Genomic DNA, 27,260 nt, shown 5'->3' on the forward strand with positions numbered 1-27,260 from the left:
TAAAAGCTTTACTCAACTTGACGAGACTGTTGTGACAATTCTGTTACTGTGACACAGATCATGAACCTTTTATCCCAACCTGTTAGGGGACCCATACTGGCTTACCTTCCCTGAATTCTTCCTGGAGTTTGCTGGAGCTCCCACACATGGAGATTTCTAGGAAGCGGCTAAGTTAGAGTGAAGCCCAAATGCTGGGCCTGTGGAGTAAAGATCCTATTTGGGACTAGCAGAGGAAGGGCAGGAGTTGTAATGGGAGGATGTGACCAGCAGGCAGGCCTAAAGATGTCAAGAAGCCCTAAGCCGAGGAACAACACACGCTGCACAGCACAGACCCGTGGTAAAGAGAAAAGGTACATTAGCAGTCTCTAGGACATGGGGAGAGGACAGCCATTCCTGGGGCTTGCAGGAGGGAGACATGACAGAGGAGCTTCCCCTGATCTATGTGCAGATTTCCAACAGTGTTTCCTTAACGGGACTTTATGTATGCTGTTCTCTGCCGAACTATTTTAGGAAACAATATTAAATACCCCCAAGTATAAAAATACTGTCTCCTACCAAATAGTGGCCCAGCATACGCTGCTCCAAACCCAACCTCAAGCCCTATCATGGATTTATAGCTCCCACGAAAGCTGGAAGTGCTTACAAAAGGTCTTCAGTTCCCCCCATTCTAGCTGATTCGAGCAAGAATATATGCATCCAATCAAGTCAGCACTGGTTCTTCTAGGAGGAAGAGATACTCGGGAGTACTAGGCTGAGTGAACAAGAAGTCACTTTGGAGAACTGTCCCAACTGCCCAGTGCCTACAGATACTGACTTGTCATTCCCATGACGGGGTATCTGTTCTCATGGTGGCATCCAGGCAAGGACTCTCCCACCAGCTTTTGCTGACTGGTCCTGGACTGGAGGCAGCACAGTGCTCATCTCTGCTGTTCCCAAACAGAGACACAGTTTTCAGGAGACCAGGCTCAAGTCCAGCTTTTCGCTTTCTTCGGAAAGTGAAGCAAACACCTGGTGCAAGGGCTTGGTACGGAAGAGCATCTGATGGGATGCTCTGTGCTCTTCCCAACGAGGGGATGATGCTTCCACACCTAGAGAGAGAGATTCTGTCAAGCCCATTAATCTGACCAGGGGAGTCAGAACCCAGACTGCCACTCTTCTGGACCCACGTGACTTATTTTTTGTCTGTAGCTCTAGAGAGGATGCCTCACCAGAACAAGTCTGAGAAGAGGAACTTAGAAAAATACAGAGACTAGAACAATTAAAAACCTGTGGGCATGCAACTGTGGCATCGTCAGATGCCCCCTCCCCATTATTGCCATGTCAGATTATTATGGCACCTCTGGGCAAGAGGAACCCAACGTCTCCTAGCCAGCCCTGATAAACAAACTGCCACCTACAGAAAACACCCTAGAGGGCTGAGATGCCAACTCCATCACAGGCTCTGCCTTAGGACTTGGGGGCGGGAAGCACATGCCCGTGAAAATTAACTGTAAGATGAAAGCATTCTGGCCAATCCGAGAAAGGAAGGGGAGAGGATACTTAACATTTACAAAGAGGAAAAACCGTAGACTGTAGAGATTTCTAGTGCGTGAACAGAAGGGCTCTAAGTGGTCTACTTGACGTTACCTCCATTTGCTTGAACTAGAACATGCCATTTCTTCAGTGAGGCATCGTTCCTCATACCTGGCCTTGTCACAGTGACATCCGTGGGAAGAGCTGCTGTGGGGTCCTCATACAGCAACCTGGCACTGAAGGAGAAGGCCTGGCGTCCCTGTTCCACTTTATAGGTGAACGACAGCAAGTTGCACAGGGCGTTTCTCTGCAGAGGTCCCGTGAGGACAGTGCAGAAGTCACTCTATCAGGGGAAGGATGGAGACGGGGATTACTGCTCCAGAGGTACCGTGCAGTACGGGGGACCTCTCCAGCCTGACCACACACAACACTCTGTCTCAGTGAAACAAAGGCCATCAAGAGTCAGGCAGGAAGCACTTCCCAGTGGATGATCAGGGAACAGGTCAAGGGAGATACCATTTCTGCCAAGTTTCACCAAGATTATCTTGTGTGGAAAGACATTTTGCTTAACTGATACCTGGACAGAGGTGGAACTGCTCAGCTCAGGTCGTTAATTCCTTTGTATTTACTATTAGGGTTTCCACCCTAAGAAGGCAGGCCAGAGTTCAGGCGACCTACCCAGTCCTCTGTGGTAATGGACACTTGCACTTATGTTCAGCACAGCATTGCGCATATAACATCAGAGTTCAAAATCCCTGCTGAATTAACACCATGGAAACTGTCCATATTGTGATAAAAGTGTGAGGATCACCATTAGGACTGTGGTTCTGTGAGCAGGGCCCACTCTACAGCATCACTGAGAGTTACAAAAGGATGGGAAGTCACTCGTAGGTAAGAAACAAGTACTAGAAAGCAAGTGGACAAGTCAGAGGTGGTGACACAGGCCTATAACTACCCCTGGTGCCAAGGCAGGAAGACTGCCCTGAGAGTGGCTGGGACGTCACAGTAAGGTCCAGGCCAGCATGCCAGCTAGCCAACCAACTGACCAACCAGAGTAAAGAAAGGGAATGAACAGACTTCTGCCTCAGGCTTGGGGCTGTAGCTTAGTGGCAGAGTGCTCTGCCAGCATGCACAGGGCCTTCAACCTCCAACCTTGCCAAAAGTTGTATAAAATATAGTAAAGATAAATCCAGCTGGGACAGGTCTATTGGCTCAAGTGCGAGACCACCCTGGGCCACATACACAGCTAGGATTAAAGAACTCATCTCAAGAATAAATGAGCTTTCTTCTTTGAAAAAGCATGTTCCTTTGTCTTCCTTTGAAATCTGTCATGGGCAATAAAATTAGACACAGAAACCCCTACACAAATACCTCAAGTTGGTCTGCCTGGTACTTCCTTCCTGCGTAGGCATTTAGGTACTCCCAGAGACTAAACAGGAAGCGCTGAACATCAGTCTGTAGGTGTGCTGCGGCTATCTTTTCCAGAGGGATGAACACTGGGATGGAATGGTGATGAATCCGGAGTGGTTTCTCTATGATGAGGTCCACAAAGTAGGAATCTAGTAGGTTCCCCTCAAAGGCTGTGCTGATGTACACGCAGACTCCACGATTGGTCAACTTCCCACTGAGCCCTAGGCAAACAGTGAGCAACACCTCTCAAATGTCAGACAAAGGTCGAGGGTTGCCGTCTGAGCAGTCCAGTAACCTTGCACAAGGTTGGAATACAGACACAGTGTGAACAAAGGCTGCTCATTTTTATTCCCTGAGTTATAGTTCATGTGAGTCCCCAGTTTTCCCCACAGTTCTCTGTGGCATTGATGAACAAATTACTATTTATGAAGTTCAAACTCTAACCACGACTCTAACTTAGGCAAGCAGTAAAGAAAGTTCTAGCAGAGGGTCTAGCAAACGACTGTGAAGAGAAATGGTTCCAGCCAGCCACCAACAAACCAGCATGTCGGCTTGTATATGTGTGGTAGTGTGTGCATGTAAGTTCTGAGAAACTAAGTCTAGCACTGATAATACAGCTAGCCAACTAACTCAGAACCAATCAGAGCAGAACAAAGTCCTACCTGTAAAGCGATACGCCTCTAGAATGGCTTTCACGTTTCTCCACTCCCTTTCCAGAACTTCCTGTTCACTAATCACTGTTTTGCTTGGGTCTTCTTTGGCAGATTCTTTAACCTACAAGATATATAGCAAATCTGACTGGTTACATCAGGGGTACCACAAAGTCTCTGCCACTGTCTGACTGAGTAACAGTAAAGGCAGTTTATTCCATATAGCATCAGAAATTGGTGTTTCCGTGACCACAGCCTCACAGGGTGCTGGGATGTACAGCACAGAGAGGATGTAGGCTATGCTGTGAGGAATTAGGAGCAGAAACTGCTAGCTAATAAACCAGGATTTGATGGAACCAGAGAAGACTGCAGAGGAACAAGAAAAGGTGAGAAGGAAGTCCAGGCAGCACAGGGTGGACCAGACAGACGGATGTGGAGAGCTAAAGCCAGAGAAGCTACTCTCAGCCAGACTGTAGGGTTTTGTGAGCCGGGACTCCCCAGACTCAAACTTGTAGCTATAGCCCAGCAGACACTACCAGGCTACCTTTCCTTCAGAGGATAAGTGTGAGCTAGATGAACTACCCAAATGAAATAAGCAAACAGAAAATGATCTGAAGGTATTAGAGAAAATCCAAACAAGACTGAGAAGAAAAAGAAATAAAAGCTTTTGAAGAAGCTGGATTTCCTGAAGTTCTCCCCTCCCTCAGAATACTCGCTGATCTGCACTCCAAGGCCTACTTTCAAGGAGGTAACAACTGAGGACCACTGCTACCACAACAGCCAAGATCTCACAAGAAAGGGAGCCCACGTCTACATACAATCTAACACTTGCCAAGTCCAGAACTGCACGTATGTGGTTGTGTCCAAGAACTGACATAAAAGAAGCCCTGCTGATGGCTAAAAAAGCAGAGGGGAGACTTGTCCTCAACACTTCCAAACTTGTGACTGGCACATGGCCGCACCCTAGACCTCCCAAGCGGCCATGTGCCAGCTGCCTGCCTACAGAAACAAAACCGAGGCCTCTGGAGGAGGACAGAGTGGCTCAGAAGCTGCTGCCCATGTTCTCACACTCACCAGCAAGCACGTGGTCCTGATTAACTTGTTGCCAACTGACATAAGCCAGTGGTCCTCAGCCTGCGGGTGCAGACGACTTTGGAGTTGAACGACCCTTTCACGGGGTCCATCAGAAATACAGATACTTACATTACGATTTAGAATAATAGCAAAATTACAGCTATGAAGCAGCAACAAAAACCATTTTATGGGTGCGGTTGGGGGGGAGATCACCACAACATGCAGAACTGTCCGAAGGATGGCAGCATTAGGAAGGTTGAGAACCCTGTTCTAGAGTCATCTGAAAGGGGAACTGTTGCGGGAAATAATAAAAATAATGGCAAGTTCCAGTGGGGTATTCTCATCTCGGCAGGCTCTCTGGCCTGGAGCTCCCGAGCCGTCGCCACCTGACTTGCTAAGTTCCCTTGGTGGGTCGTTGCCACGCCAGCCCCATGCAATGACCGCCCACCCTGTGGTTAGCTGTCACAATTCCCAGTAATCTGGTAAAATTAAAACTCCAGAAGTTTATAATTAAGCAGTCAGATTTATATATCAATAAATTTTCAAGTCACGAGATCCCCACACAATAATTTCAAAGTCAACTGATAATGATACAAGCTGCCCACCTAGATTAGACAAGTTATCCCAATTATTCTATCACTGTATGATATTATAGCTATCTATGGCTATTTAAATCCACAAGGAATCTGAATCGTCCTGGTCGTCCTCCAGCTTCCTCCTCCCTTCTCTTGTGTCGATCCCTGTCTCTGCAACAATTAGCTCTGCCTCCCTTTTCCCTATCCAACCACAGGCTTCTTGTTGTATTAATATTTAAAGTAATTGGACAGGGAAAATTCTACTACAGGGAACCTCAACTGAGAGAATGTCCCCATCAGACTGACTGGAGGCAAGTCTGTGGGGACATTTCTTGATTAATGATTGACATGAGAGGGCTTAGCCACTGTGGGCAGTGCCTAGCCCACAACTCCTGAGAGCAACTTATCATGGGTTGTATAACAGAGCAGACTATGCAAGTATGGAGAGCAAGCCTTGATTTCCCTCATCATAAATGCAAAGCTGTAAGAAACAAACCTCCCCTCCACCTCCAAGTCCGTTTTGGTCATGGTCATAACAGAAACTAACTAATGCACATACCAAAAAGAGACAAGCCATCCACGATGGGGCACACCTTTAATTCCAGCACTCAGGTGACAGAAGCAGGCGCATTTCTGTGAGTCTGAGGCCAGCCTGGTCTACATAGTACATTCCAGGATAGTTAGGGCTATATCATGAGACCCTGTATCAAAAAAGAAAAGAACTATCCTCTAATGGAAGGAAGGAAAAGGGCTCATGGGTTCCTACATCTCCTAAGGATTATTCACAATGTTGAGAGGATGCAGCCCCTGGTGAGGTGCTCAGACTCCTCCTGTAAGCAAACCCTTACCCACACCCTTGTAAGCAACCCGATGAAAATCACTGGGTCACTACCTTAAAAAGCAAAACAAAAAAATGTGGAAGGAGAAGGGGGACAAGTTAGGAAAAGGGATGGAGCAGGGAAGGCAATAGGAGTAACATTATACACATGTATGAAATGTAATGAAATTCTTTATGTATAATAATTAGAAGCTAGCAAAAACATAAAAAAAGGAAACAATTATTAAGAAAAAGTGATTAGCCAAGTGGGTGGCAGTGGAACTTGCCTTTAATCCCAGCACTCTCGAGGCAGACGCAGGCGGATCTCTGAGTCTGAGGCCAGCCTGGTCTGCAGAGGGAGTTCCAGGACAGCCAGGGCTACACAGAGAAGTCCTATCTTGAAACAAACAAAAAAGAAAAGGTGAGGTAGACATCTAGGCGCAGGCATAGGCCATGTCCATCATAACAGGTAAGAGGTCTACCTCAGAACCCTTCCACATCCTCCATTCAGATTCCAAAGACTCAAGTCATCCCTTCCCGCCTTCCCACTGCCAAGTCCCTATTCCATGGGCAGATAACTGCTGCTCAGTTGTATCAGCAAACAGGCACAGCATATGCCAGTCAGAACAGAGAACCTCTGCTGGACCAAAGTCCAGGCTAACTGCCAGGCAGTCCAGCCTCCACCTCTGCTGGAGACTCCCTGCTGGACCAGAACTCATAACCACCACTCTACTCTACAAATTGGAAAACGTAAAAGAAATGGACAATTTTCTTGATAGATATCACTTACCAAAGTTAAATCAAGATCAGTAAACAATATAAATAGATCTATAGTCCCTAAGGAAATAGAAGCAGCCATTAAAAGTCATCTCCCAACCAAAAATAAATAAATAAATACCAAAACCCCCAAAACCCAAGGTCTGATGGTTTTAGCACAGAATTCTACCAGATTTTCAAAGAAGACAGAATACCAATACTTCTCAAATTATTCGACAAAATAAAAACAGAAGGAGCATTGCAACAGACAGGGTGCGCGTTGATAGGTCAATGACTCAATATCATGTTGTATGACGCTATGCGTCAGGCGAGCAGCGCGTGATCGCTCAGGTGTGCAGAGCGTGATCATTCAGGTGCACAGCGCATGATCATTCAGGTGCACATAATCAAGTTTTTGGTAAACAAGCAGGGAATCACGGGGCTTGGCATTGAGCCAGAGCGCTGTCTTGGCTGCTGCTTCCCACAGGAACAACCTCAAAACCAAAACTAGACACAGCCCAAGCAGTAGCCACAGGCCACTGCAGAGCAAATTCGACTTGCACAGATGATTTCGGACCATAATGATGCTGACTTTGAGGAGAAGGTGAAACGATTGATATCACAGGCAAAAACCAGGATGAATGTGTGATTGCTTTGCATGACTGCAATGGAGATGTCAACAGAGCTATCAATGTTCTCCTGGAAGGAAATCCAGACACGCATTCCTGGGAGATGGTTGGGAAGAAGAAAGGAGTCCCAGGACAGAAGGATGATGGACAAACTGAATCTAATGAAGAAGGAAAAGAAAATCGAGCAGGGCGTGGTGGCGCACGCCTTTCATCCCAGCACTCGGGAGGCAAAGGCAGGCGGATTTCTGAGTTTGAGGCCAGCCTGGTCTACAGAGTGAATTCCAGGACAGCCAGGGTTACACAGAGAAACCCTGTCTCGAAAAACCAAAAAAAAAAAAAAAAAAAATTGAGACCAGGACAGAGACTATAGTTGGCGTCGTGGTGGACCACCAAGACTGGGGGGGAGGGGGGGGATGCCAGCCATGGGTGAGTTTCAGGGCCAGGAAAATGGATTGGAGAAGAGGCACAGACAGAGGCAGAGGCAGAAGAGGCCCTGGCCTTGGTAGTTCTGGTAGGCGAGGAGGAAGGTTTTCTGCTCAAGGAATGGGAACCTGTATCCCAGCTCATTTTGCAGAGTCAGCCAACACTGATAAGTATGGCAAAAGCAGTGGCAATACATGGAACAACACTGTCCACTTTGAACCAGATTATGGAACAAGACTTGATTTCATTGGGGTTGAGGGGTCAAATTATCCCCGAAAATTTGAGACTGTTCCTGGTGCATGGAGGACTGCAACAGAAGAGTGGGGAACTGAAGGCTGGAATGAAGATCTTTCTGAGACCAAGATCTTTACCGCCTCTAATGTATCTTCAGTGCCTCTGCCTGTGGAGAATGTGACAATCACTGCTGGTCAGAGAATTGACCTTGCTGCTCTGTTGGGGAAAACACCATCTTCAATGGAGAATGAGTCATCTAATCTGGATCCATCTCAGGCTCCTTCCCTGGCTCAGCCTCTGGTGTTTAGAAATTCGAAGCAGAATGCCATATCACAAGGGAGTACATTTTCTCATCATAGCATGGTGAGCATGTTGGGGAAAGGATTTGGTGATGTTGTGGAAGCTAAAGATGGCAGTACAACAGGCTCCCAAGACTGCACAGGCCTTTGCTCAACTGGCAGCTCAACATTCTCAATCTACCACCTCCTCTTGGGATATGGGCTCAACAACACAATCACCACCACTGGTGCAGTATGAGTTGAAGAGTGCAAATGATTCGATAGTGCACAGTCCTTTTACAAAGCACCAGGCATTTGCCCCATCTTCAACCATGATGGAGGTATCCCTTCAGGAGAAGCCACCTGCAGTGGCTACCTCCACAGCTACACCACCTCCCCCCTCTTCTCAGCCAAGCAAATCCACCTCGGCTCCACAGGTGTCTCCGGGGTCTTCAGACAACCGGTTCCCCAGCCCTCAGCTGGCTCAGCAGAAACTGAAACAGCAAAAGAAGAAAACCTCCTTGACGTCCAAGATTCCTGCTCTGGCTAGGGAGATGCCTGGCTCAGCAGATATCTCAGGGCTAAATCTGCAGTTTGGGGCATTGCACTTTGGGTCAGAGTCTGTCTTTTCTGATTATGAGTCCACCCCTACCACGAGCGCCTCCTCAAGCCAGGCTCCTAGTAGCCTGTATACAGCACGGCCAGTGAGTCTTCATGTACAGTTTCATCTAATCAGAGGCAGGAGTCTGGTTATCAGAGTGGCCCGATTCAACTTATACCTCCCAAAATAATGCTCAGGGCCCTCTATATGAACAGAGATCCACATAGACACGGCGGTATCCCAGCTCCATCTCTTCATCACCCCAAAAGGGCCTGACTCAGGCTAAGAATGATTTCAGTTCTGTGCAGGCCATGCACTTACAGACCTCACAATCTGTTGAAGGTGCACAAGCTCTGCAGTGAAATCTGAATCACCTTCCACTTCCAGTTTACCCTCTCTCAATGAAACAGTACCTGCAGCTTCCTCACTGACGACAGCCAATCAGCATTCATCCTCCTTAAGCGACTTGAGCCGTAGTGAGGAGACTCCAAATACCACCATCACACAACATAGCAGTGCATTATCTACACAGCGGAATACCCTTTCATCATCAACATCTTCTGGGCGTACTTCAACATCCACTCTTTTGCATACAAGTGTGGAGAGTGAGGTGAATCTACATTCTTCCTCCAGCACTTTCTCTACCACAGCCAGCACTGTCTCTGCACCTCCCCCAGTGGTCAGTGTCTCCTCCAGTCTGAATAGTGGCAGTTGTCTGGTCCTTAGCCTGGACAACAACTCCATTGTCACAGCCTCAACTGAAGCTCAGTTGCTACAACTTCAGGAAAAGCTCCTCCCAACCTTCCTCCTGGAGTCCTGTCATTGTTGCCTAATTCATACACTATGGCTCCCGGGTTGTTACATGTCTGCCTACCCGCCACAAGTGTATGGTTATGATGATTTACAGATGCTCCCGACAAGATTCCACTGGATTACTACAGTATCCCGTTCCCCACACTTGCCACTCCACTTACTGGGAGGGATGGCAGCCTGGCCAGCAACCCTTACACTGGCGACCTCACCAAAGTCGGCCGTGGGGATGCCTCCTCCCCACCCCAGCCACAACCTTGGTCCAACTCCAACAGAACCAGATACAGACTCACCTCACCACGCAGCAGACATTCCTGGCCCTGCACTGCCTCCTGGCTATAGGTACACCAGCCTGCCATACTACACAGGGGTCCCGGGCCTTCCCAGCACCTTCCAGTATGGGCCTGCTGTGTTCCCTGCGGCTCCTACCTCTTCCAAGCGGCATGGTGTGAATGTCGGTGTGAATGCCTCAGCTACCCATTTCCAACAGCCAAATGGATATGGGTCTCATGGATACAATACTGGTCTATCAGTCACCTCCAATAACATGGGCACACCAGATATCTCAGGTTCTGTGTACTCCAAAACCCAGTCCTTTGAGAAACAAGGGTTTCATTCCTGTACTCCTGCTGCCTCCTTCAACTTGCCTTCAGCCCTAGGAAGTGGAGGGCCCATCAATCCAGCCACGGTTGCTGCCTACCCACCTGCCCCCTTTATGCATATTCTGACATAGCAGCCACACTCTCAGAGCCTTCACCATCACCTGCAGCAGGAAGGCCAGACCAGCTCCATCCTGCAGAAGTCCCAGACCAACAAGTCTGCCTACAACAGCTATAGCTGGGGGGCCAACTGAGGCCCTGACCCTCTTCTCCTGTCCCATCTTCTGAGAGGGCTTCTCAGCCTGGAAACTATAGAAACAGCATCAAAGAGAGAAAAGAATGTGGGGCAATTCTGCTGCTCTACACCCCCAGTGGCCCATCCTACACCTCAGCTTCATGGCTGCCCCATTCCTGTCCCATCTCACCCTGTTGCATGTGTTACAGGATTTGTATTTCCTTCCCCTCCCCTCCTCTCCCTCCTTTCTCTTTGCATTCAAGATTATGACACTTTGCTATGGGCCCTGCCTTTCCCTCACTTCTTCCTGTCCACCCTGGTGGTGTATGGGTGAGGTGGGAAGGTGACCCCCCCAAATATATATCAGCCCAACAACAACAACAAGATGTACACCCTATCCAGCCTTCAAATGTATATCTGTACAACAAAACACTCAACTAGAAAAAACATCTAAAAGACAAAAAAAAAAAAAACCCAAAAAAACAACAACAAAACACCTGAGGGGTTACTAGAACACTGGTGTGTCTTTACAGCCCAGGCTGGACCTGAACTCGGGATCTTTCCTCCTTAACCTCCCCTAAGTGTTGGCATTATAAGGCCTGTGCCACCACAATCAACAGGATCTTGTATTTACTGATTTATTTTTAATTAGGTTTAAGCAGCTCACACTATGCCCAATTCACACATCTTTGAAACAAACAGAGCAGAGTTCTGCATCTGCCACACACATCACAGCCTGAAATATCTGGCCCTCAATAAATAAGGTCGCTGTTTAACAGACCAATGGAACCAAACAATCCAGAAACAACCAATACCATACAACGAGACAGCACATACAGTAATCTATTCTAGAAAGACTATCTCTGAAAGACTACAAAGCGTAAAATGATACAGAATACCACCATTATGGTGTCAGATCAAGGTTTACAAACAAAAACACAATGCTAAGTTTCAAAACTGATTTCCATTTGCAGAAGTGGAAGACAAGCCATAGTCTAAAGGAAAGAATTCAACCCCAAAATATGTTAAGAAAAAATTCTTTTTTTTTATTTTTATTTTTTATTTTTTATTTTATTTTATTTTTAAAAAGATTTATTTATTTGTTATATGTAAATACACTGTTGCTACCTTCAGCTACTCCAGAAGTGGGCATCAGATCTCATTACAGATGGTTATGAGCCACCATGTGGTTGCTGGGAATTGTACTCAGGACCTTTGGAAGAGCAGTCAGTGCTCTTAACCTCTAAGCCATCTTTCCAGCCCAAGAAAAAATTCTTAACTGATGACATACATACATATATTTCAAAGGTCTTGGAAAAAAGTACTTGAAATTCTCAAGATTCTAACACATAGTACTGAAGGGAGACTGATTCTAGGATCCACTCTGGATACCCAATCTATGGATACTCAAGTTCCTTGCCTAAAAAGCCAGAGACTTGCATATAACCTTCACTCTTGTACACTTTAAATTCTCTCTAGAGTAGGAATAACACTTAATAAAATTGTGTAAATACTATGCAACATTATAAAAACAACTTATACTTCACTGTTTTAAGAGGATGACAAAGTGGTAGGGCACGCCTTTAATCCCAGCACTTGGGAGGTAGAGACCAGGGGATTTCTGAGTTCAAGGCCAGCCTGGTCTACAGAGTGAGTTCCAGGACAGCCCAGGCTACACAAAGAAACCCTGTCTCGAAAAAACCAAAAAAAGAAAAAAGTCAAATACAAATGAAGCCTATAATAAGAACTACCATAATGACAAATTGTTAAAACAGACAGTGCAAAACAATGGGAACTATTCAATAGCTACTGCTGGGAACAGAAGATGGGCACACGCACTTTAATAATGTTAATATGTAGGCTCCATGTCCTAGAACTTTAATTTAGGCTTGTACCTAATAGAAAAGTGTTGTGTTTTCACACATAATGATAGCAAGAAGAATGTCATAACAGAATCCTCATAATGATTCCAAAGTGAAATAACCCAAATAACCCACGTGGCACTGTCAATGATGGAACAGGTCATAAAGCAGAACTGCTGAGCACCAATGGTGGTGGGGATGTGTCTGTACAGACTACAGCTCTCAACACAACAAGCCAGACACAAGGGCTGACACTATGAAGTTCAGGGTGTGGGGACTCACTGCAAGGTCTATGCCAGCTTGGGTTAGAGTGATCTCAAGCCTGGCTAAGTAGCAAGATTTAAAACAATGCTCAAAAACAGATAGAAGTCATTCTTGGTAACAGAAACTGGATCAGTGGCTACACCGAAGGGCATGATTTCCAGGAGGCAAACCGACAACCCTGGGTTTGGGTAATAGCCTGTGGTTTTCATTTGGTTGTATTCCCTTAAGACAGTCACTAGCTTTTTCACATTACATATTTGTCTTCAATAAAAAACAAATTAAAGAAAAGAGAATGTGAGGGAAGGGGAGGAGGAGGAGGAAGGCTGGCTTTATGGGTAATGATAGCATCATGTGAGTGATTACTGACTGCCTTTGGCAGGGAAAGGATGTAACATTTTGTAACATGTTCTCGGCCCCAAAGGGTTTAGTGGAAAAATGGAAATACTGAATTATTGTAATTATCCTTGGATCCAAAAGCACCCGGTAAGTACTTCCCACTGCTCTTGGGAATGCAAGTACACGGCAGAGGAGACACTAGGTCCAAAGACAACAGGAAGGAACATCTGGGAGATCTGCCGAATGGACCTCGGCTACCGTGGAAGAAACCAGAAGGAAGGACTGGCCAATGTGTGCCGTGAAATTTTGAGACTGGGTAACAGAACATTGGCACCAATGGTAAAATTACAAACGGCTCAGATCTGCTGAGGTTGAGTTACCAGGCTCAGGTGTCGATGAGAGAAGGTGGAGGAGACTGTTACAAAGAGCACCAAGAACTTGCCCGCCTCCTCATCACCACCTGACAATTAGTGGTTGATAGTTTGGTTTCTGTTTGTTTGTTTGTTTTTTGAGACAGTTTCTCTGTATAGCCCTGGCTCTCCTGGACTCACCTTGTAGATGAGGTTGGCCTCAAACTCACAGAGATCCACCTGCCTCTGCCTCTCCAGTGCTGGGATCAAAGGCATTTGCCACCACTGGATACTCTTAGCTACATCTTTACATGTCTGATTATTTGATGAATCAAAGACTTGGAATCAATTCAGTATGATCTCAAGGTAAGCATCGATCCAGGTTTACCAAGCCCGAGGCTCCCAGCTCGTAGCTGCTCTTCACACCCCAGCAGAGCTGACACTGCCTTTCTACTCACTCTGGCTCTCCACCGTTTCACTTCTGCCCTCAGCTTATCTCGCTGTTGCTGCAGTTCTTGAATCTTGGTCCTAAGAGAACTTTCCTTTTCACGAACTGTTGGTTCTTCAGACTTTCTATTCGATCTGTTTGTTCGAGCCTCTAGTCTTTCCAGGTGAGCTAAAACACCTAAAGAAAGTGAAAACAAACAAACAAAACACCCTTGATAATCTGACAAACTCTGGCAAAGCATACTTCAAGAAGGAACAGTTTGATGTGCTGAACGCTGACCAAAGCAGCAACTCAGGGAGGAAGGGGCCGATTTCATCTTACAGATTACAGTCTGCCATGAAGAGAAGTCAGGGCAGAAGCGTGAAGCAGGAACTAAAGCAGACAGAGGAACAATGCTTGCTGGCTTGCTCCGTTTGTTTTTTATACTACCCAGGACCACCTGCCCAAGGGTGGCAAGAACTGAGGGCAGGAACTGAAGCAGAGACCATAGAGCAACAAGCTTATTAGCTTTCTGCTACTGCTCTGTTAGCTTTTATACACAACCCAGGACTACCTGCCTCAATGGGTTAGGTGCTCTTCCATTAATTAGCAATCAAGAAAATGCCCTAAAGAAACTGCCCATAGACCAATCTGATGAGTTAATTCCTTAACAATTGAGGTTCTCTCTTCACAGGTTGCATCAAGTTGACAACCAAAACAGTCATCACAATAGATACCTCATATATCTAGGGCATATTTATTTATTTATCTATTTATCAAGATAGGGTCTTTCCTACATGACTGGCCCAGAATTCACTATGTAGATCAGGCTGTCCTTGAACTCACAGAGGTCCACCTGCTTCTACCTAGAGTGCTGGGATCAGATATACGATCACAACTGGTCTGCCATAAATTTATAAAGCCATAGGCCCAAACAACCAAACCAGAGACCATTAACCTCTCTGCTGACCACTGGTGTAAAAACACCCCTAATTAGTACACTCACTTGAAGAGAACAAGAGACTCCTGATTTGTCTACTGCTTGCTTTGTGGGCAGCAGCACTTCATCTAAGCCTGCTATCACAGAAGCACAAATCTAGGGTGGGAAAGGCCGATTCTCCATGCTTTCCCATAACCCAGATGACACCTCCCTAGAGGAAGTCCAGTGCTTCACCTCATGTAACTAGTTTCCTTAAGCAGATGCAGTAATTACTGTGCAGGGTTCACAAGAATATACATTCACAAAAACCCGTTCTTCATTTGTCTTGGGACAGCCCAGCCCTGGCTCATTCATCTACCCAGCCAAGGCTAGACATCAAATTACTAGTGTATAGCTCCTTAAACAAACAAACAAACAAACAAACAAACAAACTTGCATAAGATCAAGAGGGAGCCACAGCAAGCAGTGCTGCGGTCCTTCATTCGCCTTTCTTCCCATTACTGACTCCTGACTTCTTTTCTTTCCTCGGGAACCTGAGCTCAGCAGTATCCGGTTCCTCTCCATGTTCACACAATAAGCAGTGGTAACTGCCAAGCAGAGAGAGAAAACCAACATAATCATAACTAAATGTTTCAGTCTTTTGGACTGAAGAGATGACAAGAGAACTGGCGAATAATTGACCTTTTGAAGTCTGATTATTATTCACAAACTTTCACTTGTCACTTGTTTTAGCCAGGTGTGGTGACACACAGAAGGGTAAGGCAGAAGATCATGACGAGTTATGGGCAAATTTGGGATTACATAGTAATTTAGTTCTATAGTATGGATTACACCTGATTGCAGCATATTTTTAACAATTAACTCATCAAACTTTTAGTTTTTAGTAACAATTTCAACCCACATGTTGCTTGTTACCTCACATAAAGTTTTGTTTAAAGAAGAAAGAAAATGAGGTAGAACTGTAATGTGTCCAAGCCACAATATTTCTTAAGGCAGAGCCCTGAATCAAATCCATATCTAATCGCCAAAGTTACTGCCCTACAGTGGCCCTTCCTTTGCAATGAAGCCTGGAAAGACTGTGGTACAGGGAAAGCCAGACCCCTTTGAATACCTCCTCTACACTCTCTGCCTGGACACAAAGTTTTTGCAGACTCCATCTCCTCTTCGGGTTCTCAAGTGTTTTTTCTTACGATGCTGGACGTACAAGGCAGGGATAACATGGACCCGGACGTCCTTAACTGTAAATGGGAAAAGACACGCAAATCATCAATCTATTGCCACTATTGCCAGACAGTCCCGGGATAAGCAAAGTGTCCCCGTTGGCGTCCCATGCCATGTACTGGTCAGCCCTGTCCACGCCTACCTCACCGCCGTGGCCACTATGGTCCAGCCGGGCATCCTCGAACACCCTAAGAAGCCGTACAGTAATGCTAATTTGTCTACCACCGGGCCTTGCTTTCTCGTCAAAGCTTCTTCACTCAGGATCCAGTTTAAGAATTCCCGCCGAGCGCAACTTCAACAACGTAACCTACTGATCCCAGCGTGCTTTGCGCTTCCGCCGTACACGAACATGGTGGCGCCCACAGCTGCACTCTAATCCCAGCATGCACTGCAGAGTACGTCCGGCCAGTCTGATGATCAGGAAGATGGCATGCTCTGGGGTGGAGCCGCAGATCCTTGTACAGTACTTAGTATTACGAAAGGATCTATCTCAGGCTCCCTTTTCCTGGCCCACCGGCGCACTCGTAGCGCAGGCTTGTCACGCCGCCACAGCAGCCTTGCACCTTCACCGAGACCATCCGCACACGGCAGCGTATCTCGGGGAGCTGGGGCGCATGCGCAAGGTGGTTCTCGAGGTGAGGCGTGGGGAGTATCCGGAGGGACCCTAAAGGGAGTGGGGTGCCGAGGCCGGAAGTAGATCTGCTCTTGGGCCCAAGCCTTAGCTTCCGGAAGTACGTGTGGCGTGACTGTAGGAGGGATCAGGAAGAGTTTGGGAATGGTCTGCGCAACGCCGTGAACCTTCCCTTGGGCAGAGCGTGACTGTGAAGAGCCAATACAGACCCTGCTCTCACAGCAGTCACCAGTGTCCCTTAGATCCCTGGGAAGGCGAAACTGGGGAAAGCGTGGCCCCTATGCCTATGCACCAATCTGCCTTTTAACGCTGGGCATAAAATTAACACTGCCTTAATAAATATTGTTAGTAAGAAATAGAGGCCGTTTATTTAAAAGTGAGCGGGGGGGGGGAAGACGTACGTTTTTCAGAAGCTCTGAGTCTCGAGTTTCATAACTGTCATTTACATAGTTCCTGCTTCTCTAGAGAAATCTTTATGCAGGAAAACACTGGCAAGGGGGTGAGAGTGGAGGAACAATGACCAAAGGGACCAATGTGCCAACCTACATGTTTACATCTGCGTTCAGCTTTCTGAGGGGCACATTCCCATCCAGGTTGTTCACATAGCCATTTGATTAACCTTTTTTTTTTTTTTTTTTTTTTTTTTTTAAATCTACTTAAATTATGTGTAGGTGTGTGTGTCTGTGGGGCATATGCACATGAGTGCAGATGTCTTCAGAGAACACAATAGGATGTAGATCTGCAGGTAGAGGCAGTGAGAGCAACCTGTGTGGGTTCGAGGAATGGAACTCTGGTCCTCTGGAAGAGCAGTGTTCCCTGGACACGGAGCATCTCCTCAGCTCCTGGACTATCTCTTAAGGGTTAGGACCATACGATATTCTTTACCAGAAAGCCTTCTCCTAGGTCTCCTGGAATTTAAAAAAGTTGTGTTTTAATCCAGGTCAAGATCCTATTGGCCTTAGATCCTGGTCTGCTGACCAAAAAGCCTATACTAGGGTAGATTAAAAGGGGTGGTGAGCTGGCTCATTGGGTAAAGACCTATGCCACCAAGTGTGACAACCCGCGTTCTATCCCTGGACTCACTTGATGAGAAGAAAAAAGTCAAATCTTACAAGTTACCCTCAGTGTGCATGCATAATATTCTAGTTTGCTTGTTGTTGCTGAGATAAATACCATGGCCAAAAATATCAACTTGGGAAGGAAAGGATTTATTACACCTTACAGGTTACATCGTCATCTAGAGAAGCTAAAGCAGGAACTCAAAGCAGGATCTTGAAGCAGAAACCACAGAGGAACACTGTTTACCGACTCTCCTGACCTTCTCAACTATCTTGCTTATACACTTAAGGCCAATTTGCTTAGGGATGGTACTGCCCACAGTGGACTGAGCCCTCTTATATCAAATAGTTGAGAGATGTGTCCTGCGTCAACTTAGGCTTGGGCCTGAGGGGATGAGAGAGGGAGAAGGATGTAATTTTAGAAATCTTTCCAGTGGTTAGCTGAGTCACAGATGGCTGAAGGGTGAGGGTGAGCTGCAGTAGGCACCAGCCATGAGAAACTAGAAACTATATAGCAGAATTCAATATGAAAAAGAGAATTGCATTTTATTAATAGGGTATCAAGCCTCCTTCTCGGCCCCTTCCTAGCCACTTCTGTAAGATCCTAAAGAAAGGAAATAGCAAACCAGTAGACACAACTGTTCCTCTACAATTCTTTGGTGGAGCCACAGCTCCAGTTACAGAGTCCCTCCCCACTCTTGTGACCCTCTGACACTTCCTAAATGGGTCATTTGGTCTATGTTGTGTGTTCTGCAACTTGTAGGCTGCTGATGAGACCACCTTGAAGGAGCTGGCTGAGACCCTGCAGCAGAAGAACATCGACCACACGCTGTGGCTGGAGCAGCCGGAGAATATTGCCACGTGCATTGCCCTGAGGCCATACCCCAAGGAAGAAGTGAGCCAGTATTTGAAGAAGTTCCGATTGTTCAAGTGACTGATGTTCTGGTAGAACTGAAAGTCAGTTGGGTCTGGGAGCCAAATGGCCACCATTCTGGAGCATTGTGGATTCCTTTCAATGTTGATAAACTCTTCTCTCTAGTTATGGCGGTTTCTTAAGAGCCAGCACAAATTCAAATTAAAGCCCTCATTAATAAGCACCTGTACTATCATCATTGTCATCATTGCCACCAAGTTCAAGTGAGGAGAGCTGACAAGCGTCACTATTACCTGTGGGTCATCGCTGACACACAGTATGTTTTCTGTTAGGAATAATGGACTTCCGGTCACTCAGGTTTAAAATGTTGCCTTTGAGTTCCTTACCTCCCCTCCCATCTCCCTGCTCCCCATTTCCCTCTTCTGGCCTCCGGTCTCTAGTGCCATAATAGAATGCTTCTTTTCTTCCTCTTTCCTGACACTTCACTTAACACATCACCTTCACAAAGTCTTACCAGCCGAGAATTATTCCCTTCTCTAAACATCTGTACATGACAAAACACTGTTCAAAAATATTTCTGTAAACATTTGCATGTGCAACAGAAATTGATTGAACATTTGTGAAGCAAAGTTTATTGTAAAGTGTGGGGCTTTTCTATTGCCTCCCTTGTTCCTGAATAATGACATGGAGACCTGGTGTATTTATTAAAAAGCTTCTTGCACTATAGCTGGGCAGGGTTCATATCTATTCTAACACAAGATGCTGGTCTGGCCTACTACCCCTCCTCAGCTCATAGCCAGGAAGCAGAAAGAAAACAAGGAAGAGCCTGGTGCCCTGGAGTTCTTCAAAGGCATGGTCTCTGCTACCTAAAGACCTTCCTCTAGGCCCTGTCTCCTAAAAGCTGTACTGTCTTCTATTAGGGCCACTCTAGGGAGCAAGCATTTAACATGTGGGACATGAGCCGGGCGGTGGCGGCACATGCCTTTAATCCCAGCACTCGGGAGGCAGAGGCAGGCGGATTTCTGAGTTCGAGGCCAGCCTGGTCTACAAAGTGAGTTCCAGGACAGCCAGGGCTACACAGAGAAACCCTGTCTCAAAAAACCTAAAAAAAAAAACAAACATGTGGGACATGCCTCTGAGGGACATTTAGCTGAGTGGGTGGAGAGTTCCAGAAGAAGTGGTGTAGTATTGAGGGCAGCGCCAGGCCCAGAGAGCCAAGTGAAGCTCAGAAGCGCTCAGGGCAGCACAAGATTTCGATAAATAACTGTGAAGGCGTTAGCAGTTGGGAGTGCACTGCAGACTCAGCGAAAGCAGTTTAAAGAGCATAAGTGTGAAAATCAGAATATTGTTCATTGAGACAAGAATGGGAGGGGAGTGCTGGAAACCATTTCGGGAAATTCAGAAGGAAGAAGAGAAGGTAATGATTAAAGGGAGGCTGGAAAGGTAAATTCTAGATCATGGCTTTTTAATAAGTGTGTGTTGTAGTTTTCCTCTTAACCCAGCTAGCTTCCAAATAACTGAGGCTGGACTATTGTATTTATTTAACATGCTTTAAGGGCACAACAACTGAGCAGTATTACTCTATTTTCATCTTCTAATATCTATCTCCCAGCCACAATCCCTGACATACTTGTATATTACAGCTTTCTCTGCTTCAGCTGTTTTCCCATGGTGTCTCCTGGACTCTCTCCCCGTGGCTAATCCCCACTTCCTTACTTGAACTCTCCCTCCAGCACTTGCCAGCTAATACTTGTATTTGACTCATTTGTCTGACAGCTCTCTGAGGGCAGGGATTGTATTATATCTCAATGCCCAAATGGTGGGTATCCGGTTAATATTTCCTCTCACGATTACACCATCGTCGTTTATCGTGAAGTATGTGCATAGTGTGTTGTTCGTAGCACAGGAGTCAAGTTCCCTCTGTTTCCTTTTGCAGGCATAATGTTTTTGTGCACTGTATTAGGCATCCTTGTGTTATGCAGATGCTGGTTTCTCTGCCCTCACATCTTCTTTCAACCCGGACATGGCATTGTAATGCTTATGCCAAGAATCTCCTGTCTCAAGTTTGCACAATAATTCTTACCGTTTATTCTCTATCAACGAATGCTGACCGTCCAGTAGCTGGGCAGAAGAGAGAATAAGGGTGGGACTTCCACCAGCCAAGGGACGGGGAGAGAGGAAGGGAGTTGTAGATCTGCCATGGGGAAAGAGAAGCGAGTTCTTGAGAGTTCAGCAAAAACCAGAAGTATTATTGCTATGTTGGCTGTGAGGTAGCCAGATTAGCTTAAGGGGTTAAGACAGACCATGTGACTGCCCAGATACTGAGGTGAAGTTTGGAAACAAATCTTGGTGTCTCTGTGTCACTACTGGGAACTAGCTAGGGTAAGTAATTCATTTTACTTTGACACAGGTTTTGGGGACTAAACTCAGGTTGTCAGGTTAGTGTGACATTTTTTTCTTTTTTTACCTGTTAACTCATCTCTCAGTTCAATTATTAAATTATTTTTTTAAAAATTCATTGCCTAAAATAGATATTCCAGTTATTATAAGTCAAAGCCTTATAGAATCTCAGCTTCTTTGAGGTAGACCTTGGGGGGGGGGGAGGGCGACTATGTACCTGTGACCCTATAATATAGTTCCTTATGTTTTGGTGACCCCTCAACCATAAGATTATTACATTGCTATTTCACTGTTGAAGGTTGGTCTGTTACTATATGGGAATGCTAAATACTGGCCCTGGTTACCACAGGGACGAGAAGATTCTCACGCACACCAAGTGATGCTATGTAACCTTGCCCTCCAAGCTATCCCTGATTGATCAGTAAAGGTGCCTATAGTGTATAGCTAGGCAGAAGAGAGGTAGGCAGCGTTTCCATCCCCAGGCTTGGGTATGGGAACTAAAAGGGGGCTGGGGAAGGGAGGATAGCCCACCTCCGGCCAGAGTTCCACCTATGTTCTAGGTAGGCAGATGTGGGAGGGCTGCCAGACTCTTTACACTCAGCCCCAGGTGGGCATCTAAGCCACTGACCCCACTCCACGGGTGGGGTGGGATGGACAAGGGGCAGCCCCCCAAACCAAGGGGCCCCGGGGTGATACCCTGTGCCCCAGGGTTATGGGAGAGAGGGCTGGGGGAGAGAGGTTCCCATGCAGGCGAGAGTAAGTGCAGCAGGCCTTGATGAACAGAGACAGCCTATAGTTTTAGAGCTTCATTGTAGAAAGGCAGGGAGAAAGAGAGAAGGTGGAAAAAGAGAGAGAAACTGGCCATGGCCAAGAGGAGGGAAGGGGGAAAAGGAGAGAGAGAGAAGAAAGGCTAGAGAGTAAGAGGAAGAGAGGAAGAGAGTAAGGGGAGTAAGAGAGTGAGGAGGGACTAAACAGCCCCTTAAAGTATGCTGCAATCTTTTCTGTTGCTAGGTAACTGGGGAGGAGTTTAGCCTGAAGGTCAGAAGCTTGGGACATTGCCTACGTGACTACTAACCATGTTTCTCTTGTGTGTGTGTGTGTGGGGGGGGGGGGGGGGTGGTAACTTCAGGAGCCAGAGTTTCAGGAGACATGAGAGAACTCCTTCTGTCCCATGTAGGTGAATTATCACCANCAGGTCCCGGGGTTCAACATCTCAGCTCAACTGGAGACCAGACTATCTTTGCATAGCCCAATGCCCAACACTTGAGGACTGAGACAGGACACCTTGAGAAAGGGGAGGAGAAGGTGGAGAGAGGAGAAGATGCCGTAGGTAGGTGAATCATGAAAACATGGCCATGAGGGCTGCCCAGTCAGAGTAAGAGTGGCCCAGGTAGAACATGGCAAGTTATAACTCGGGGTTATTGATAGGGAAGTAGTTACTAATAGCTTAGAGGGTAGATGTCTGCCCAGCTCTTGTGCTTTAAAGGCTTATCATAAATATAAAGGGTTAAATCAAAAGAAGAAAACAAAAACAAACAAAAAAATGAAAGAAAAAAATAAATATAAAGGGTTTGTGTCTTTTATCTGGGAACTGAATGATCTAAGGAGGATTAGAAACCCCCGATTAAATATTTCCAACACTTCATAGCTGTAGTTTTGCTAACTATAATTGTAGTGTAAATATCTGATATGCAAGATCTCTGGTATGTGACCCCTCCTCCCCAAGGTCACAGGCTGAGAACCGCCGACTTAGGATCGTAAGATCACATTAGATAGGTCAGTTAGGATGGACCATAAAATCACTTAAGACAGGTCACCTAGGGCCATAAGTTCACAAATGAGAACTAGATCTTTACATTATTGCTTCTACTTTCATATATGCTTGGGGATTTCCTTAATGAAAAGCTTTCAAGGGAAGATTGGAGGACAATTTGGAGCCTAAATAGAGGCACATGAGTCTTTAAATAGAGAATGTTCAGTAGGAACCATTCTCCACAGTATGATTTCAACTCTAAATTCTAGATTACTGAGTAATCATCATTAAAATGTAATTCCGCACATCAGAAGAATGCTCAGGTGAGAACCAACTTAAATGTGCTTGTGTTTATACAAGTCTATAGGTTAAAATGGAAAATAGGCAGCGTGGAGCCTATGGGAAAGGCAATTGTAGGATGATCATCTTAGAACCACGAACATTGCACAGCTGCACAGGGCTGGGCTGCTTTAAGGAAAGAAATCCCAGTTAAGACTTCTAAGACCTCTGAGATCTGGGAGCTCTGCTAACGGACTGGATCCCTCCGGCCTGCAGTTTTGAGTGAGCAGCTTTCAGAGGCACTGGTGTTAAAGGTGAGTTTAAGAAATTTCAGAGCCATCCCATTTTTGATTAATCTTAACACTAAATGTTGCTTTTCAGAGGTCCATACTGCAGATCAGAAAGAGGTAGGGTCCAGTTTCTGCTCATTTGGGAAGGAAACCTGCTAGTGTTTCAGTGATCTTCAGCCTGGCTCGGTTCCTGCATTTGGAGACTTTCAAAGACTAGTAAAAAAGAATTCCTTCACATTTTATGAAAAAGGGAAAACATGGAAACAGAACCATGCCATGCAAGTTGTGCACACATCTGTAACCTTCCAGAAATGCAGTGATCCTGATTGCAGGGGGACAACTCAGTGCCGACTTGCCCCTTAGTGGTTGAAACACTCCAGTCAGCATTCAAGAGGCTGCTGCAGAGAAGATTCTGAGAAGGAGACTTAACAATTTAGTGGAGAGAAGACACCAGTGTGCATACAGCCAAGTGCTAATGCAGTGAGCACAAAGCGAGAGCTATAACCAGGGGAAGGTTCTGGGACGGGGCCCTGAAGGATGAGAAGTCATTATAGACAAGGCAGAAATGAATATGGCAACCGTTAATTTAAGTATGAGGATCGGTAGTAGCCTGAGTGTGGTGGTTCAGGCATGTATTCCTAGCTTTCTGGAGGCTGAGGCAGGAGGATTTCAAGTTCAAAGCCTGCCTGGTCTGTGAAGTGAGCTACTGCCTCAGCAGCAGACAAAGAATAAAGGCCACACGTGTGCATGGGGCATTTGTTTTCTAGAGAGCAGAGAGTGCCACAGTCAAGCTGATTTGAGATTTGCTGTAGGCATGAACAGTCACCATTAACAGCTTCCAAAGGCTGTTTTATCTTCAAAATAAAAACCTTCAGAAGCCTCTATAGAACTTAAGTTCTAAAGAATAATTTTGAATTCATTAGGATTCCTAGTGTTGGAGCTAGAAAAACAGGTAAGCATTGAGTGGTTAAGAGTGTCTGCTCCTCTATCAGAGGACCAGAGTTCCAGTCCTTGCACACAGCACACACACTTGTGTGACTTCCGCTCCAGGGAATCTGATGCCATCTAATGCCTTCTGTTGGTCTCCAGGTGAACACCCCCCCACACACACACACAAGTAAAATAAATCTTAAAAAGAATCATCAGCCTTAAGCAGGTATGTGGTACATACCTTTAAACCAGCAGAGAAATGGAGCCAGGCAGATCTCTGAGTTTGAGGCCAGCCTTATCTATGCAACGAAGTGAAAGCCCATCAGAAGCAAGCATGACAGCAGAGCCCTGTGGTTCCCAGCCTTTATGTTGGTATCTGATAGTCTCATCTTTAATGGTGGTTCTATGCAGCACTAAAGGGTTTTATCCCAAAGCTCAACATCTAACTCATAGACCAAAATTTCTGATCCCCTTCACCATAAATTGGGGATTCAGTTTCAACGTCTGTGAATAGGCCTGCTCTACACTGAGGAACAGGGGTGCTGAAAGATCAAACACAGGTGGAAAGAGATGACAGGGACTTCCTGGGAGGGTAGACAGGGATAGCAACACTTACGACAGTAGTTCTCAACCTGTGGGTCGAAACCCTTCCCCAGGGGTCACAGATCAGATATCCTGCAGGTAAGATATTTACATTACAATTCATAATAGCAAAATTGCAGTGATGAGGTAGCAACAGTTTTATGGTTGGGGGTCACCACAGCATGAAGAACTGTATTAAAGGGTCTCAGCATTAGGAAGGTTGAGAACCACTGGTTTAAGAGCTATAGAGTCCCCACCGTGGGAAACAGGCAGCTCAGGAAGTTATCTCGTGCTGTTCATGTCTGTCATGCATCAGCTCATCAGAAACAGAAGCTATTTTTATGTCCGAGGATTTTTTTTTTCTTACTTTGTTCTAAATCTTAGGACCTCTGGCCACGGGGGTGGGAGGAATGTCTGATGAGAAAGAAGTTGGTTCTTTCAATGTTTTACTCTTGGTTTCTGCTTTCTATGGGTACTTGCTTTTTCTGGTTGTAGAATTCTGAACAAAGGATAAATGATTACGGCAGAGCTAAATGCAGAGCATGTGGGAAGGCCTCACCATCTAAAGGATAGACGCACAAATGAGAATACTTCCAATGGTGACCCACGAAGCCTACTGTCTTAGACTTACAGACTGTACAATGACCCTGTTTCATGGAAAGGACCCTGATAGCCACACACAGGGCTGGGGTCCACCCAGGGTTCCAGGCAAGCTAGGTGAGTGCTTTGTATCTGAGCTGCATCTCAAATCCTGTTATTCTTCTTTTTCTTTTCCTTCTTTTAAAAAAAGATTTATTATATGTAAATACACTGTAGCTGTCTTCAGACACTCCAGAAGAGGGCATCATATTTCATTACGGATGGTTGTGAGCCACCCTGTGGTTACTGGGATTTGAACTCAGGACCTTTGGAAGAGCAGTTGGTACTCTTAACCGCTGAGCCATTTCTCCAGCACCCATCAGACATTCTTATAACCTGCCTCACCTTCTATAATTTTTTTAAGCTAAAGCGCTGATCCTGCTTCAGACAGTCCATCCTTCACTTCCTGTTTAGATGTGCTGAGACTTACTATATTAGCTAACTACATTCCAAAGAATCCCTCCCATTAACTTGAGGACCCAAAGGACAAGTTCTCACAGTCTCCAGAAAAGGGGTCAGTTCTCTCTTCTCCACCTTTGACCTCTTGCCCTTCTTTTCAATGCTGTATTTAGCATACTTCACAGAAGAAAGCTGGGCTTAAGTTCATACATGAGATTAAAATCTGTAGACTCTTAACCATCTTGAATCATCCAGTCCAGGACAGTAAACCAGGGTCTGCAGCTAAAACACAGCTGGAGGAATGCCGTAGGTTAGAGCACTGTTGCCTTTGCAGAGGTGCCAGGTTCGGTTCCCAGCACCCCCATGGTGGCTCACAATCAATCTGTAAGTCCAGTTCCTGGGATCCAATGCCTTCTGCTGACCTCTGCAGGCACCAGGAGCTCATGTGGCACACATACACACATGCAGATGAAACACTCACATATGATAAAATTTTAAAGCTGGATTTCATGTCCCCTCACTGATAAACAGTTTTTTATGTCATAATTTAGTAGAACCTGATTCCTGTCTACAGCTCTCTCAAAGGTCTGCAGAGGCTGGGGCCATGATCCTAACCACTTTAGAAACTGTTAGAGCATACATGTACTTTCTTTGAATGTCTTTAATATCATCATCAGCTACAGATGGGTGGACAGAAGAACAGAAGACTCTGTTTCTGGTTGGGTGGGGCTAGTTATGGAAGAGACCTTAGCTCTTCTCAGCTGCTGTGACTTTCAAGCAAGGCCCCCCAGCCTAGCACACGTTCCTACTGGAGTCAGCCCCTTCAGCTACCTTCCGGCCCCACCAGCTGACAGAACTCTGCAGGCTTGTTTACAAGTGCTCCACACATTGGCCAGTAGTCCCAGAAGCCAGCTCTCTATGGCCCCTTCCCATCTCTGCCTTCCCATGCTCCTCAGATCTGTCCTGGACCCACCTTTCATGGTGCTGTCTGCTGTACCCTCATACCTCACCTCCAATGCCACCTCTGTGCAAGGAAGCCTGCGCTGACCTCCAGGCGTGGCCTCTCTCGGAGATCTCTACTCTGTACTACTCCCCACAAGTCAGCACAGGGCAGGGGCCAATCCTGTTTTCACCCTTCCTTGTTCCTGGGGCCTTGGGTAAGGAATAAAATATGTTGACTAGGTAAATGATGATAGAGCCTTTTGTTTTTCAACAAAGTATGGTAGCAATGAAAACAAAATATGCATAGAAAGCTAACATTGCTGACAGAACAGGTTCAACCTCCAGCAAAAAGAATGTATGGGTTCAATTGAATCAGTGAAATTTAGAGGCAGGGGGATGCTCACAGACCATTCAGGATGTTCAAGTGCAGGTGCTCTTCTGACAAGAGCAGTTGCTGCCAGCATAGGACCAGCACCCTGT

General features: G+C 46.0%; 2 protein-coding genes and 1 pseudogene across 3 annotated transcripts; 2 read left to right on the forward strand and 1 right to left on the reverse strand.

The window, feature by feature from the left end:
* Window positions 1-3: 3 nt before the first annotated feature.
* Cenpo (centromere protein O) lies at window positions 4-16,428 on the reverse strand. The gene is made up of 7 exons (XM_021201984.2): window positions 16,146-16,428; window positions 15,894-16,020; window positions 13,874-14,040; window positions 3,585-3,696; window positions 2,884-3,143; window positions 1,684-1,855; window positions 4-1,088 (listed from the first exon to the last, which is right to left on the reverse strand). Exons 2-7 carry the CDS (start codon window positions 15,937-15,939, stop codon window positions 952-954), a joined length of 894 nt encoding a protein of 297 aa, XP_021057643.1. The 5' UTR covers window positions 15,940-16,020; window positions 16,146-16,428; the 3' UTR covers window positions 4-951.
* On the forward strand, window positions 3,923-10,674 carry LOC115064397 (annotated as a pseudogene). The gene is made up of 3 exons (XR_003844219.1): window positions 3,923-3,958; window positions 7,282-7,617; window positions 7,775-10,674. The product of XR_003844219.1 is annotated as a ubiquitin-associated protein 2-like pseudogene (transcript).
* Ptrhd1 (peptidyl-tRNA hydrolase domain containing 1) lies at window positions 16,387-19,255 on the forward strand. The gene is made up of 2 exons (XM_021202632.2): window positions 16,387-16,638; window positions 18,456-19,255. The coding sequence occupies exons 1-2, from the start codon at window positions 16,387-16,389 to the stop codon at window positions 18,624-18,626; spliced, it is 423 nt and encodes a 140-aa protein (XP_021058291.1). The 3' UTR covers window positions 18,627-19,255.
* Window positions 19,256-27,260: the final 8,005 nt, after the last annotated feature.

The sequence above is a fragment of the Mus pahari genome, chromosome 7 (assembly GCF_900095145.1).
Source record: "Mus pahari chromosome 7, PAHARI_EIJ_v1.1, whole genome shotgun sequence".
NCBI classification, from domain to species: domain Eukaryota; kingdom Metazoa; phylum Chordata; class Mammalia; order Rodentia; family Muridae; genus Mus; species Mus pahari.

Coding starts and splice junctions, on each gene's coding strand:
- Cenpo (XM_021201984.2), bottom strand. CDS start 15,939: ATGGAGTCTGCAAAAACTTTGTGTCCAGGCAGAGAGTGTAGAGGAG. Junction 3,144..3,584: donor AGAGGCGTATCGCTTTACAG/GTAGGACTTTGT, acceptor CTGTTTGCCTAG/GGCTCAGTGGGAAGTTGACC. Junction 1,856..2,883: donor ACCAGGCAGACCAACTTGAG/GTATTTGTGTAG, acceptor TTCCCCTGATAG/AGTGACTTCTGCACTGTCCT.
- Ptrhd1 (XM_021202632.2), top strand. CDS start 16,387: ATGCACTGCAGAGTACGTCCGGCCAGTCTGATGATCAGGAAGATGGCA. Junction 16,639..18,455: donor TGCGCAAGGTGGTTCTCGAG/GTGAGGCGTGGG, acceptor TGCAACTTGTAG/GCTGCTGATGAGACCACCTT.